The sequence below is a fragment of the Mustela lutreola genome, chromosome 5 (assembly GCF_030435805.1).
Source record: "Mustela lutreola isolate mMusLut2 chromosome 5, mMusLut2.pri, whole genome shotgun sequence".
In the NCBI taxonomy this organism is placed as follows: domain Eukaryota; kingdom Metazoa; phylum Chordata; class Mammalia; order Carnivora; family Mustelidae; genus Mustela; species Mustela lutreola.
In genome coordinates, this window is record NC_081294.1 from 148732249 (window position 1) to 148748033 (window position 15785).

The 15785-nt window shown below is 45.3% G+C and overlaps 1 protein-coding gene across 1 annotated transcript in view; it reads left to right on the top strand.

Annotated features, from left to right (window-relative positions):
• The first annotated feature begins 953 nt into the window (after positions 1 to 953).
• TRIM36 (tripartite motif containing 36) overlaps positions 954 to 15785 on the top strand; it is a 35972-nt gene continuing 21140 nt past the window's right edge. The window contains exons 1-4 of the mRNA XM_059175835.1: positions 954 to 1264; positions 3549 to 3783; positions 12448 to 12773; positions 15603 to 15749. Coding sequence (XP_059031818.1) covers positions 1238 to 1264; positions 3549 to 3783; positions 12448 to 12773; positions 15603 to 15749 — 735 coding nt within the window. The 5' untranslated portion in view covers positions 954 to 1237. The remainder of the gene's footprint in view (positions 1265 to 3548; positions 3784 to 12447; positions 12774 to 15602; positions 15750 to 15785) is intronic.

Here is a 15785-nt window from a genome sequence, read left to right on the forward strand (position 1 = left end):
ATTTGTTTTCGGGTCGCGGTGACACGAGACACAAGAAAGGTGCTTGAGTCGCGGCAGGTGCATCTGGCGCAGCTGGTCCCCGAGCCCGCCAAGCACCGCGTGGGTGCGCGGGTGTCACAGCAGCCCAGGACCCGCGGCGCCCCTTGGCCCCGCTCCCTCCGTCCCCAAGGGGGCACCCCAGGGCGGCTGTCCCGGCTGCAGGGGGCGGGGCGGGGAGGGCGCTCCCGCGTGGCCGGCTCGGGTCCCCAAGCCCGCGCCACCTGGCGAGAACGTGTCGTGCGTGACAGCGCCGCGCCCTGGGGTGTCAAAGCAGAAGCCGAATACGAGTGGTTGGGGACCCGTTAGAGACGTGAAGTTCTCCCGACGCACTGGGCCGGAGGAGGAAGAAGAGCCGGGCGGAGACCCGGACCCGCTAGGGGAAGCCCCGGCCCGGGAAGGGGTGCGGCGGGCGGGGTGGTCTCGCGGCGGTCCTCCCCTCCCCTGCGCACGGCTCTCCTGCCCCCGCCGGCCGTCTCGAGTCAGGAAATGCGGCTTGAAGGGGGTGCTTGGCCGAAGCGCAGGGAAAGCCAGATGACGGGCAGAGGGGCCGCGCCGGGCCGAGGGACCGCGCCAGGCCGGCCTCCAGGCCCGCAGTCAGCCGCAGCCCCGCGGGCCGCTCCACCCCGGTCCCGCCCCGGCACCGCCCTCCGCTTCCCCGCCCCCTCGCTTCCGCCCCCCCGAGGCTACCCGCGGCGGCGGGCGGCGACCGCGGCGGCGGAGGGGGCGGGGCCCGGGCGGCGGCGGCGGCGGCGGCGAGAACCGGGACCCCAGCGCGCGCGCCGCCGCCCCGCCCGGTCGCCCGGCCGCCGCGCGCAGCCCCGCGCCGCCCCGCCCCCTTTGTGCGGTGGGCGCTGTTGCCCGAGCGACGGCGCCGCCCCGCCCCGGCCCCGCCCCTCCGCGGCGTCGGCGCCCGGGTCTCTCCGCGCTGCCGCCCGCCCAGCCGCAGTCCGCAGGAGCCGCCGCCGCAGCCGGCCGCGGGGCGGGATTCCGGGGCCGTCGCAGGGAGCGTGCTCGGCTCTCCGCGCCTGTGTTTCGCCCGCCCCGCTCCTCGCCGCGTCGGTCCGCTGGCCGGGTCCGGCTCACCAGCTCCGAGCCCAGGCTCCACGGCCGCCGCGGGGACCCGCCCACCAGACCCTGCCCGGGCCGCACGGCCGCCTGTTGGGACCCCGCCGTTGATGACACCTGGCAGAAGGCTACCATGGAAGGGGACGGTTCCGACTCGCTGGTGAGTGAGTGGGCGACGGGGGCCGCCGCCTCACGCTCCCATGGCGCCTCCCCGGGGGCCCCCCGCGCGCGCTCCTCTGCTCTGAGCCGGAGGGAGCCTCTTCTCCGGAGGAGCGAGGGCGGGCGTGTGGTGGCCCCGCTTCCTCTTCGCCTTCCGCGCCCCGGGTTCCGCAAATCCGGGCGCCCCCTCTCCGCCCCTCGGAGGGTTGGACCCCGGGGCCCCTGGCTCCGCGAGGGGGCGCCGACCCGGGGCGGCGATCGCACACCTGAGCTCCTCGGGGCGTCGGGGCGGGGCTCTTGCGTGGGGTCCGCGCTGTCGGATTGCTTCGGTTCCGGGAGTCGGCAGCCGGTCGCGGCTGGGGGCGCGCGTCCGGCCGCCCCTTTGTCCCGGAGTGTCGTGGGGCCGGCGCTGGGGTCCCCCTCGGACCCCCGCGGGCGCGGCCCAGCCCGGCCGGCCGTCGCCGCGAGCGCAGGCTCCTCCCTGGCTTGCGCGGGGGAGGCGGGCGGGCCCTGGCCGCTGTCGGGGTGCAAGGGTTTTTGTTGGAAAGGCTCCGATCTGCGGTTCTTTCCGAGTTCCTCGTTTGCCGTCGAACCCCGTGGATTCTGAGACAGCCTGATTGTGGGAGCCGCCGCCGCCACCCCTTTCTCTTAATGGCTCTAAAATGAAAACTCATTTTTCTTCTGGGCCAGAATGACTTCGTATCTGCTGTGGTTAGAAAGCGTATGCCCTGCTTTTACCAGAGAGGTGAAAATGACTCGGGATCATCTTCTGGGAGGTACACCTTCCATCAAACGGGAATCTGTCTCGGACCTTCAGAACAGAATTTTTTCTTTGAACCTATTTTGGACCTTCAGAACGATATTTTTTCCTTTGAATCAGGTGTCAGATTCTCGGTGAAACGAGATGGGATGTGAACGTTCTATTTTCTTTGCCGTGAATTGTGAAGCGTGGCGGTCTTCCAAATTTAATAAAATCCTGAGATGATGCGGGCTTCTATGAAATATTTATTGGATGATGCAGCAAGAAACACAGGAAAGACCATAGACCGTGAGAAAAGCTAGTTGGATGTAGTGCTGTTGTCAAGGATGATTAAAGCCCTTAGTGTCACTGGAGGGGGACTAGAAGACCATACATTTTTATTTAATTAAAATAAGTGAATTAATTCAGTTCTCATTTTCTCTGGAGCTCCAGTAATTGAAATGATTGTACAGGGTTAGGAGTACTTTAAAATCGGGCTGTAAAGCTACAAGAAGGCTGAATATAGATTCATAGCACCTGTCTTTTGGGGGTGGGGGCAGAGGAACAGCATATGGAAAGGGTGGTAAAATGAGTATGAGGTCATCAAACCTTTTTGGTTGTTACAAGAGACTGAATGTTTCTCCTGGAAAATAATGCCAGCGGGTAGTACTGAGAGCCCTTAAAATGGTGCTTTCCAGTCCTCTCCATCCTTTTCAATATTCATCAAGTGCTTTTAAGATAACCACTTCGCTAGGCAGCAAGAGAACCTCAAGCATTTTAGTTACATTACAGTTGCAGCGTATGAAAATTAGTCACATTTAATAGAAGATTGCTGATGATTCAGCTTGTAAATAGATTTCAAGGAGGCTTTTTTTTAAAATAAAGATTTTATTTATTTATTTGAGAGAGAGACAGTGAGAGAGAACATGAGAGGCGAGAAGGTCAGAGGGAGAAGCAGACTCCCCATGGGGCTGGGAGCCCGATGCGGGACTCGATCCCAGGACTCGATCCCGGGACTCCAGGACCGTGACCTGAGCCGAAGGCAGTTGCTCAACCAACTGAGCCACCCAGGCGCCCCTTCAAGGAGGCTTCTATGAACATTCTGGCTAACCCGGTTTTTGCCCCCTCTTGTCTGGGCACAGTTTAACTGTGCTTGGAAGGAACATGGTCTCATCCTTAGTGTGCTGGCTTCTTAACTCTTACTGAAGTAATCTACTTTTTGGATATCTCAGATGTCCTAAATTAGTAAATTCACGATGATTTGAGTAACTCCGTAATCGGTGGAATATTACGGTCCCCTCATATTTCATGCTGATTTTTCTCTGACTTCAGTGTTTCCCAGGTCTGTGTCCCTTCAGTTCTAAGCTGTGGGTGTGGGGGGTGGGGGGCAGTGGTCTGGGAATCTCATTACCAGAAAGGAATTTCAGATTATACACTGTTTCTTCATTCCTTTTGGCATGGTACACACACGTACTTACCAAGAGGTATAAGTGTGTTAATATATTCCCCCCACTAAGAGCTTTTGATTCGATTTCTTTTCCTCAAGGTTACTATTAAGAATATCGAAAGAGAGCTCATTTGCCCAGCATGCAAGGAGCTGTTCACCCACCCGCTGATTCTCCCTTGTCAACACAGTATCTGTCATAAGTGTGTAAAAGAACTCTTACTGACCCATGATGACTCATTCAATGACGTGGGATCGGACAACTCCAATCAGAGCAGTCCTCGACTTCGGCTCCCGTCCCCTAGCGTGGACAAAATTGACAGAATTAGCAGACCAGGTATGTGGTAGAAGCTTGGGGCCTGGGAGTTCCAGCAATATCTGTGGAGGGGAAATTACTTTTGCCATTGTGTTGGTTGGTCTTTCTGGGTGGGTAAATTAAAACTAGTTGTAAAGGAGCCCTTCCCTTTTTTCCCATGTCAAAATGAACTTCTCTTGTCTCCTGTTGTCTCTTGTTAAAGTGGGTTATTGAACACCAGCTTTTTTTTTTAGACCCCTTAATAATCGTCTGTATCTGTATCGTCTGGATCCTCTGGGGTCCTTTATATGAGGGATGAAATAATGGACCACAGAAGTACTTACTCTAGGGAATTCTCTGTCTATGGTACTGTGTAAATGAATATGCCATAATGACTATTTGTAGAAGGCTTTTGAGATGAGTTATTTGGTGTCATTTTGTTCTACCTGAGGATTTTTTCTTCTTCAGCCACTTTAAATCCATTGTTTGAAATCAGGATTTTGAATATTGTGTAGAATATTCTTTAGGGGTAGAATTCTGGAGTGATGGGAGTAGATCCACATGTAGAGCACATACAGTGTACCTTTTTTTCTTTTTTTAAGATTTTATTTGACAGAGAGATCACAAGTAGGAAGAACAGCAGGCAGAGATGAGGGGGGAAGCAGGCTCCCTGCTGAGCAGAGAGCTTGATGCAGGGCTCTATCCCAGGACCTGAGATCATGACCTGAGCCAAAGGCAGAGGTTTAACCCACTGAACCACCCAGGCACCCCACCCTGTACCTTACACAGCTCGAGTTTAAATTGTTTCCGGTTGGGGTGGTATTACTTACTTCTTTCTGGATATCCGCTGCAGGAGTTAGATAGAGTAAAATGAATTTGAAATCCCAGGGAAGAGGGCCACTGGGAATTTCAGGGCCAACAGCATCAGTGAGGACCAACTGGAGGCAGAGGTTTGGGTAGAAATACTTCAGTGTCATGTTAGGGATATTAGGAGAGGACGCGAATGGCCATAAGCCCCAGACTTTAGGCCTTCATTTCTGCCCAGGTTAGGCTTGGAGGTTTTAAGCTTGATCCTTTAGGCCACTCTGTTTATTTCTTCCTGTTGTAGCACAGGAATAAATTTTTAATCTTACATGTAAAAAAAAAAAACAAAAAACAACAAACCTGTTAGAATCTTCTTCCCCTCATTTGCATTTAGCCAATGCTCTCTCTCTTGGTCCCAGCTGTGACATGGAATCTTGTCTTTGTGCTCCCTCAGACAGTGGATAAGAGTGGATTTGGTCTAAGAGCAGTATTATGCTATTTTAAAAACACGTATTTTTCTTTTTTTCTTTCTTTCTTTCTTTCTTTCTTTCTTTCTTTCTTTATTTTTAATTTTATTTATTTATCAGAGAGAGAGAGGGGGAGAGAGCGAGCACAGGCAGACAGAATGGCAGGCAGAGGCAGAGGGAGAAGCAGGCTCCCCGCTGAGCTAGGAGCCCAATGTGGGACTCGATCCCAGGACGCTGGGATCATGACCTGAGCCGAAGGCAGCTGCTTAACCAACTGAGCCACCCAGGCGTCCCACGTATTTTTCTTTAAATGGTAATCATGAATCACTTAGAAGCTGTTTTGCATGTATAAAAAATTACAAGCATATATTAAAAAAAAAAAAAAGAGCATGAAGTGACTGGGGATGCAGGGAGTGTGAGGTCAGAGAGGGTCATGGTTATTATGAAGTCATCACTTGTAGGTTTCCCTCCCTGCTAGGAGCTAGCTGTCTCTGGGAGGAGGGGAAAGACAGGTTTCAATAGATTGAAATTGCCTTCCAGAGAAAACAGATAACGTGCTGGTAGATCCTCATTGGCTAGTTAGGGACAGAACCCCCCAGTTGGTTGACCAAGGAAATTCATTTATTGTATATTAACATTGAGCACAGAGCATTCAAAGGAATTTTAGTTACGTACTAATATTTCTATAATTCTGTGAAATCCTGTATCTTATGTGGGCTTAATCTTAACATTTGATTGGTGTTTATATGTGATCCTTACAAAGTTTGGGTGAAATACAGATGAATAATTAATTTAGGAGCTCACCTAGATAGTGCTTGGTGGATGTTTAGTAAATGCACGTGGAGTGGTTGTTGCATGACAGACTTCAACTACAAGATTTCTATAAAGCCTACTCGGATGGCTTTTACTCAGTAATAGTGGCCCTTTTCCTCCCCAAAAACAAGAGATCCATTCCACTGCACTTTACACCTTCAAGATCAGAAATGAAATTACTGAGAAGTCCTGGCTCTCCGTTAGGAAGAACCCTGTCAAGTTTTATCATGTCCTGAGAGGGCAGGGAGTTAGAAAACTTCGAAAGGCAGTTACAGGAAATAAGAGAGTATATTTAGCTTGGAGAGGGAGAGACTGCAGAACATGAAGACTGTCTAGAGAAAGAGAAAGTAAACTGGGTGTCTTCACAGCAGAGGTTCCAGATCAGTGAGTGAAGGAGAAATGCAGATCTCAGGCTCAGCGGGGAAAAGAAAACAAACACGACAGGCTTTCCTAAGATGAGACTGTTAGCCCCCTGTCCATAGAAGTGTTCCAGTGCGGGCTCAGATTTATGATGCTGCAGGGACCAGATACATTGAGGAAGTTGACCGCAGGCATAATAAATACAGGAACCTCTTTCGTCATACTTCTTCAGTACAGAGACTGTAAATAGTTGATTTTCCTACTTAGCTGCCATAAGAAAACCAGCAGCCCAGGTAGCAGCAGCCAGCTGACTCCAGGCCTCCCCTGTTAAGAGACAGCAGCGCCTGGTTCTGTGGACTAGAATGGATGCCTTGTCTCACCAGGCAGGAGCCACTTGGCACTATTTCATTATCATAGGGGTATGGAGATGCCAGATTGTCAGATTACTAACCCTCCACCCCCCAAAAAACCCCTGACAGTGGTTTTGATGTGTCATCTGTCTTAAACCTTGGCAGTTAGTTCCAATTATTCAAAAACTCCATGCCGGCTCAGCACAGGATAGGGCAGCCAAAACACATCTTCAACTAAGACCCATCCAGCACTGGGGCTGCCCAAGTTTGAAGTCCTTGTTTTAAGCAGTGGACGAGTGACCGCCCTTTGCAGACATCGTAGAGGGGATTTCTGCCTTGGGTGGTCTGTCCTTGTATGTCAGCTGCTGTATCTTCTCCCACTCTGAAGTTCCCTACCTTGTGTTCATTTGCTTTCATTCCGTCGACACACGTGTCATTGACCTGCTGATTGCCGGATGCTGCTAAATGCTGAAGAGGAATGAACAAGATAGATCTGTCCCTCCTTTCTGAGAAGTATATAGCCTGACCCTGTACGGAACCCAGTCATTCATTAAGAAGAGCAGTAGGGAGAATGAACGAGTACAAAGAAAGCAGTCAGAGGGTGGGGAGGCCCTAAGTGTAGTAATCATTCCTGGAGGCTTTTATCAAATGAAGGTGGATTTTAGGATTGCCCTCCTCCTTGTGAAAACAGCTTTAAATGAGTAGAGGTGATAGCATGACAGATACGATGCTGCCCTCCATGTATGGGGCATTTGCCTCTGATTTTTCTTTGCAGAGATTCAAAAAGAAATTCATAGGGAAGTAATGCTCCCCCCCCCCCTTTTTTCTTGGCAGCTTTCTTTTTCTATTTTTCCTCATTTAGACGCACTTGGGAAGGAAGTCCTATTCTGAGCAATTGGTGTGGGAAGAGTAGAATTCTAAAAATTAGTTTTGCCACTGGTTTAATAAAGGGATTGATTAGAAGGACTGCCCAGAACAGTAGCCACTAGCCAGCCACGTGTGGTTCTTAAGCAGTTGAGATGTGCTCATCTGAGCTGATATGGTGCTGGGAAGCAAAAAACACCTCCCCAATTCCAAACACTTAGAATGATGATCAGCTAGGAACTACCTCCAGTAGTTTGTAACTCTCCTACCTTTTGAGGTGATGGTATTTTGGATATATTGGGTTAAAGAAATAAGAGCTGTTATTAAAATTAATTTCACTTGTTTTCTTTTCATTAATCTGGCTCCTGGAAAATTGAAAGTGGCAGATGTGGCCGATGCTGTTGGCTCATGCAGCTCTTTTTGAATATCATTGCCTGGGAAATTTGACAGATTTTTTAATAATAAAAGGGTGCCTGGAAAGGGGGGTCGGGTTTGTGTGTACAATACAGTACCACATTCAGTTACAGAAAAATAGCCTTCTTAACTGTACATTTGGGGTCACCTGTGCAAGCTTTCCCCCCATTTTGTGTTTCTTTTTGTCAGGAAGATACAGCCCATTTTAGTAACGTTTATTTACAAGCTTGATACATGTCAGTAAGAAAAAAAAAAAAAAGAAAAGAAAAAAAAATCAAACAAAAGATGCTTGCTGTGGCTGTGTATTTTCAACAGTTACCGGAGATAACGACTATTTAAAAATATGAATCTATAAGATAGGGTTTGGGCCTCTAACGGGCCCCAACAATGATTAATTCTGAGCGCCAAGGTCCGCTCTGAATGCTTTACAGCGAGGGTTTCATAAATAACCACATGTGCTGGAGGGAAAAAAAAAACATTTTCTTACTGTTAACTCAAGAATTGTGCACAGGACACAGTTGCTGCTTTATCTTTTGTTAACAAGTTGTGAATCTTCTCTTTGAAATTAAATTCTAAATCCAGCTTTCTGTTCATTGTTCACAGCATCACAACGGAGATCTTTGGGGTGGAGAGGTAGAAAATGCTTCATTGCTCGTGTGGCCGCAGGCAGCATAGTATTAGAGTTGACTCTAATAACCTTGTTTATCATAAAATTCTTATACATCAGTGGTCAAGTGTTCAAAATTTTCTCGAAAGGGGACAAATTGGCTGAATGACTTAAAGGTCAACAGGACTAAATTACAAGCGAGGGCTGGTGATTTAAAAGGGGGCTCCGATCAGGAATGCCTCCCTTTTGTCCATCCTCATGACAAGGTATTTTTGAAGAAAATCGACATACCCATGTTGGGAGCTTTTTAAAAAATAACCTTTAAAATCCTTTCCATTTCCTTAGTGGAACAAAGCTTCTATCCACGGCCATCTTGCTACCTTGGGGAGGTTAAATGAGCCAGGACTTTGTTCTGCATTTAAAAATGGGCCTAAAGGCGTTGGCAGTTTTTTTGTATTTAATAGGAATGACCTTCACTTGTTTTGTGGGTAAGGGGTCTTTCCTCTGTTAATGGTCTAAAATGTTTGAGTTTTAACACTGAGGTCTTACCCATTTGTGGGTAAAGAATGTACACTGCTTTTTCAGGCTTTCCAGAGTATTTGACTCCTGGCAAATGATGGGCCAATCCTACCTTATTAAAAGGAATTTTTTTTTTTAATATTCCAGTTGACCTTTAAAATAAAATTGACTACTTTTTTGTAGAATGCTGGTGATACCTTATATTTTAATGGAGAAAATAAACACCTGAAGTGTTATCCCTTTTCTGTCTTCCTTACCTTCCTCTCTGTGTGCCTCAGTTTACAGATCTTAATGGTTTTAAAGCCACGGGTCATCCTTTTGCACACAGGCTTTAGCGAATCCCTGAGAATTTTCAGTGTTGAGATTTAGTAAAAAGGAAAGGTAGGAGCAGTTGGCTTTAAAAACGTTCATTGCTTGTTTCCGATTTCTTTATTCAGATGGTAGTTGAGAACAAGGGTTTGCAGGTTGAACATGACCTTAGTACTCGAAGGTAATAGTAACTTTTAGGCATTGGGCGGTCATGCTGGTATAAAAGAGGCATTAGCCCATTGCCAGGCACCTAGAAGCCCGACCTGAATATCCAGCATTTGGGGAGACACTCACCTTTGCCCGGGAGGTAACAGAGGGGAAGTAGCTTGTAGTCAGAATATGGGGGAGGATAGAGCTATCTGAGGTGTTGAACCTGTTCTGAATTGACTCAGTTTTGAAATACTTGATTGTCTCTTTGATATTTAAATGATAGAACTTAATAATGCCTGAAAGCTCATTTTGGGGGGAGATTTGCTATAAACCAGTTGGAAGATTTTTTTTCTGGAGTCGTCTTTTTAAAATTATGAGTTACACTTGTTTATTAATCTGTCTTTGAGGTCAGGGAATATGGGGGAAAAGAACTGATGCTGCAAGGTGACAGTTTCAGCCCCATATTATCGGCCCCATAAATGCAGTTTAACGTACACAGTTGCATTGCTTGGCCTGCATTGACCTTCCGCTTGGCCTTCCTTACCTTCCAAAGTCGTCATTACTTTTCTTTCTCATTATGTCATACTATAGAGTAGTATCATCCAGTGGAACATTCTGTGATCATGGGAATGTTTGTTTGACCCTGTGTTCTAGAATATGGGAGTCATTGGTTACAGATGGCTCTTGAGAATTTGAAATGTGGCCAGTGCGACCAAGGAACTGAATCTTTAAATTAAATTTAGATAGTGACATTTGGCTGATGGTTACTGTAGTGGACAGCAAAGCTACAGGGAGTACAAAGTTGACTCTGGTGTGTTTCATTCTTAGTTCCACCATCTTGATTTTTTTTTTTTTTTTTTTCACTAGACTGACTTCCCAGAATATCCTTAGGTCTCTTCTGTTTCCTTATTGCCCAGAACATACACTCTGTCATTTGCTTTTGAAAACAGCAATAGAAGTCTAAGTCAGATTAACTAAAAAACATAAATGCTTTGGCATTCGTAGAAAAATGGGAGACTTTTTTTTAGAGATCTGTTTAGGAAAACAGCTAAGATACATTGTCTCAATATTTTGTCTCATTAAGCTAGTGAGATGCTTTACACCTTATTTTTGGAACAAAAATAAAAGGTTTACAGAAAAGGGACGAACTGTCTTTTTTTTCAAATTTCTGAACCTGAAGGCCACAATCTGGGTGTCACCAGTATATAGTAAAGCATGACTTTGTTGTTGTGATTTAGTTTGGTTTGATCCTGTTCCTTAAATTGATCGCCATCTTCAATGAATAAAACCAGTAATAACCCACTTTTTTTTCTTTTTTTTTTAAATAGTCTCCATTTTGATTTCTATCATCTGGGTCATGTGGGGAAGCATGCAGTGAAATGTGACTTTCCATTTGTTTCAACTTGACCACTGCACTCTGTCACTTCCAGAATTCTCGGCTTGTCTTTTCATGGAATGAAACGTTCATTGGCATGTGTCTGAAAAGTAGCTTTGCGGCTTATTTTGTTCTATGCCTGCCATGTTGTGGAATATCTTGGACTTGGCGTTGCATGTTTTGAGAATTATTATAAGAATACATTTTATGTAGAGTTTTCTCATTTTTATGGGGCAGTTTTTTTGTCATGCTTTTTTTTTTTTTTTATAGGTTTAGAAATGTCAAGGTAAACAAAGATTTTAACAATACTCTGCATGTTTTCTGCACAAGTAGTTTTGGGGACCTAGGGCCCTTTAGCATGCTGTAGAGTCACTTCAAATGAACAATATTCTGGGCTGATGGCTGAATTGTACCTTCAGTGACATCATGCCAGACCTATTTGAAGACAGTCTGTTCAGTGATGACGGTAATGTGCCAAGGCACTATTAACATAGCTGTTGAAAGACCTTTTCTAAATGTGGTACGCTAACTTCAGCCATTCGTTTTTGGTACTGGATCACTGGCAGAATGAAGGAAGGCTTTAGGTGAAGAAGTTTTGTGTTTATAAATTAGGTAGTTAACTTGGTGGGCAACCAAGACTCGTCCTGGCAGGGTAGATTCACGACGGAGAGCAGTGAATGTGACAGGCATGTACTTAGGCTAAAGGGACAGCCCCAGATTCCTGTGAACATGTAGGTAAGGACGGTCATGTCTTGATTTCTTGCCCTGTTCAAATTAGGGTAATATTGAACAGAAGTGTGCCATGTATGGTCATTGACTGTGTTACGTATATATTGGAAAATTGTTTATAAAACTTTCTGGATCAACTTGTGGTTTACTGAATTAAGTAATTTTAATGATTCTTTTTTTCAGGTCATAAGAAGATACTAAATGGTTGGTCCCTCATAAAGTCACTAGAGTCTAGGTCTATGGATGAGCTTTTCATTCTTTGAGAGCTTGTACTCAGTTAACGAATGACTTAGCCTACCCAGATAAAACAATACTACCGTGGGAAACTCTCTCACAGCGATTCTTAACTGTTTTATGAATCCGATCAAAGCTATGAGTTGTTGAACTGGAAAATAACCATAGGTATATAGATGGAAAATTTTGCATACAGTTTCAAATAGTGTACGGAACTGTTTGGATCTTTTTGGAGCCTATCCATGGGGCACGGGTTAGGGACTCCTGTCATTTACATATGAACTCATTTTATCCGTCAGCCAAGGCTGTATTCATTTAAAACCAAATTAGTGGATATGAGATACAGAAATAACTACAAATATTGATATAATTAAAAAATTGTGACCCTGTGTAGTATTGTATTCTGTGTTTAGTCCATATATCTGGTTTGATGTGGCTTTTTTATGGGCTTTAGTATAGCTTTTCCTTTCCTCTTTGATATGGGTCTAGTCAGTGGGGCTTGTCTTTTGTATACAAAAACAAGCATTAAGCCTTTTTAGAATACTGATTCCAGTGGAATCACTTTGAGTATTATTTCTGGGCAGGAGGGAGGGAGTGGAGGGGAAGGAGCTATGTATGTTGATCTGTCTCTTTCCAAATCATCACTCCTTTCTTCTTCATTCTGTTCGTTTTCCTACTGACGTAACTAAACAAGGACTTCCAATCACACAGGCTGGAAGCGCGGTTCCCTGACCCCTAGGACAACGACTTTCCCTTGCCCTGGCTGTGAGCACGACGTGGATCTCGGAGAACGAGGAATCAGTGGTCTGTTTCGCAATTTCACTTTGGAAACTATCGTGGAGAGGTACCGGCAGGCAGCTAGGGCGGCCACGGCCATCATGTGTGACCTCTGTAAGCCACCACCCCAGGAGTCCACCAAGAGTTGCATGGACTGTAGCGCGAGCTACTGCAATGAGTGCTTCAAAATTTACCACCCGTGGGGTACAGTGAAAGCTCAGCACGAGTACGTGGGTCCAACTACCAACTTCAGGCCCAAGGTAAGAGCAGTTTTGACTGTGTTAGAATATTAGTATTGCAAAAGGAATTGAAACGCGTCCAGAGTTTGACAACAAGAATGGGAAGAGCTTAAAAAACCTGTGTAAGAGGGGCACCTGGTCGGTAGAGTGTGTGACTCGATCTTGGGATTGTGAGTTCAAGCCCCGTGTGGAGCGTAGAGCTTACTATAAAGAGCTAGCTAGGAATAAGATGGTGGTCATGAACGTAGAAACCTGTATGTTAAAAAAAAATGAGCGCGCGCGCATGCGCGCGCACACACACACACACACACACACACACACAGCCTGTACAAGAAATTGAGGCCTGGTATCTGGAGTTCTTTCGTAGGTGGCCAAATGCCTCCACACAGCCTGAAGGCAGAATTCTGGATCTCCATGTCACAACCCAAGGTAATGGAGCACGAAGCTCGAATGTTTGTCATGATACCTCTGACAACGCAGCCTTGTCTCAGAGGTACTCGGAGATTGAGAAGGGTGTGAAGTTCAAAGGCTTCTTGTGCTTTAAGTGGTAAACCCCTAGTTGTCTAAAAGATTTGATTGGGAAGCATTTTTCTGATGCTTTCAATTAGCTAACCTTGTGCTAGGGATAAGTGACAGTAAGTACAGCCTACGGTTCTGAAGCTTGTTCATATAATAATCTGAAATGGAATTCGCATTTTTTAAATATTCTGGGTAATTTCTCTTACGCACTGTTGTTTGCCCTGCTCAGTGATTGAAAAGCAGAATGATGTTTGGATATCCTCATTTTTACTGCTTTCTGATTGAGATAGATTTAAAAAGAAAAACCTAATAGGTTCTTTTGATTAAAGTTCTTATTCCTTCTACCTTAGTAACTTGTGTGTGAAAATCTATTTACATTCTTGAGCATAAAACTTTGCCCTCACATTAATTTGTAGTAGAAAAATGGGGCACACCTGGGTGTGCCCTTGATCTCTGACCCTTGATCTCAGCCCAGGTCTTGACTGCAGGGTCATGAGCTTGAGCCCTGCATTGGGCTCCATGGTGGGTGTGGAGCCTACTTAAAAAAATTTTTTTAAAATGGGACAAAAAAATCCTGAAGTTATCTTGAAACTATGAGCTGAGTATGTCTAACATCATATATCTATATGGGAAATTTTTTTGTAAAGTAAGCACTGTGCCCATTGTGGGGCTCAGACTCACTAAGCATGGGCTCACGGGTCACATGGTCTCCCGACTGAGCCATCCCCGCACCCCTCTGACGACATTCTCTGTGGGGCAGAACTGGTCAGTTAAACAAAAGCAGTCTGTGCTTCCACCCTTTGACTCTGTTTTCAAAGCTGTCCATGTGGCAGTAGATTTACCAGAGTTTTTAATCCCCTATTCTGTTCCTTATCTCATTTTAAATTTACCAGGTCACAGACTCTTAATAATTTATGACTTCAACTTGGTGCTTTAATGCCTTTTTTAGAAGATTAATTAAATTGATTAATACTGTTCCATTATGAAAGAACCTATGATGATTAAATGAATTATATTAGACTTGGGTTGTTACAATTTAAAACACATGAAATCTCAAGTAAAATTCTTTAGCGCCTACATTGCAGACTTAACTGTACTTAACAAATACAGTAAAAGATTGGTAAGAGAGAACTGAAGAGGTAGGATAGGTTATATTGAGGAAAATTTTATTTTCCTTAAATTACAGTGTTATGCCATACAGTAAAATTCTACAAAGTTGCCCCTTATGGAATATTTATTTGCCTATGACTTGGAGTTCTTATCATCCATCCTTGTAGAGAGCCAGATTTTATATTTATGCTTGAAACATAACTGGTTTTGAAAACTTAATGCAACATTGTGTGTTAACTATGCTAATAACAAATACATGTAGTGGTTTTGAAAATGTAGGAGCTTGGACATGCTGGAGATTTTAAATTTGTTTCCAGTTGTTTTGGAAGTGGAGGAGTTTTCATTGGTGTAGGAGTTTTCATATTGAATGTTTCTTTGTGTCTTGATACTATCAAATCAGCCGTTGATGAAAATGGGAACTCGAGGAGCCACAGACAGCTTTTTGATTTCATGGACACATTAGTCTAAAGTAATCTCTTGTTACTTCGTGTACAATTTCAGACATACCTATGGTGATAGTTTACAGAGTAAATAAGAAGGTAGCAACTTAGATGAGAAAAAAACAACAACAACACAACAGTTCTAAATTTGGCCATTGTGTGCATGTTTAATATGTAAAAGCAAACATCTGGAACCATGTATCAGAAAGTGTTCCAAGGCTCCTTAATACCAGGTTGCTTTTTGTTTGTTTGTTTGTTTCATTTTTAAGTAATGCCTCTGCCTCATGCTCGAAGGCTCAAGCTCACAAGCCCCAGATCAAGTTGTGCTTCATGGACTGAGCCATCCAGGTGCCCCCTTCCTTAGTAGCTGATTTCTTACTAGGACAGTGAGGGCCTGGGTTCCCATCAGTTATTTGCTGTGGTACCTTGCAAAAATACTGGTCGTGTCATTCCGGGTTGCCTGATCAGTGCAGCCCATGGCCTTTCTGGAAGGCTGGATTCAGCGAGAAAGCCTGATAGTGAAATTTCCACCACCTTAACTGCCAAATTTAGGGGCAATGGCATCTACAGATTTAACTGACCATTTGAACCCTCAAATTGAGAAATAATAATTCTAATACACCAAATGCTTTTACACTTTTATTGTATTTTTTTCACACTTTTATTCCTTTAAGTGGTTTTATTTAGTGATTTTTGCAAAGCACGTCTTTGTGTTTGGGGACTTTGAGTATCCTGGAAGCTCTGAAAACCTGTAATTACACCTTTGTGCTGTACTCAATAGATTTTAATGTGCCCAGAACACGAGACGGAGAGAATAAACATGTACTGTGAGTTGTGTCGGAGGCCGGTGTGTCATCTCTGTAAGTTGGGCGGTAATCATTCCAATCACCGGGTGACCACCATGAGCAGCGCCTACAAAACCTTAAAGGTAGGATTTGTGCGTTTGGGGAACTAAATGTTGAGT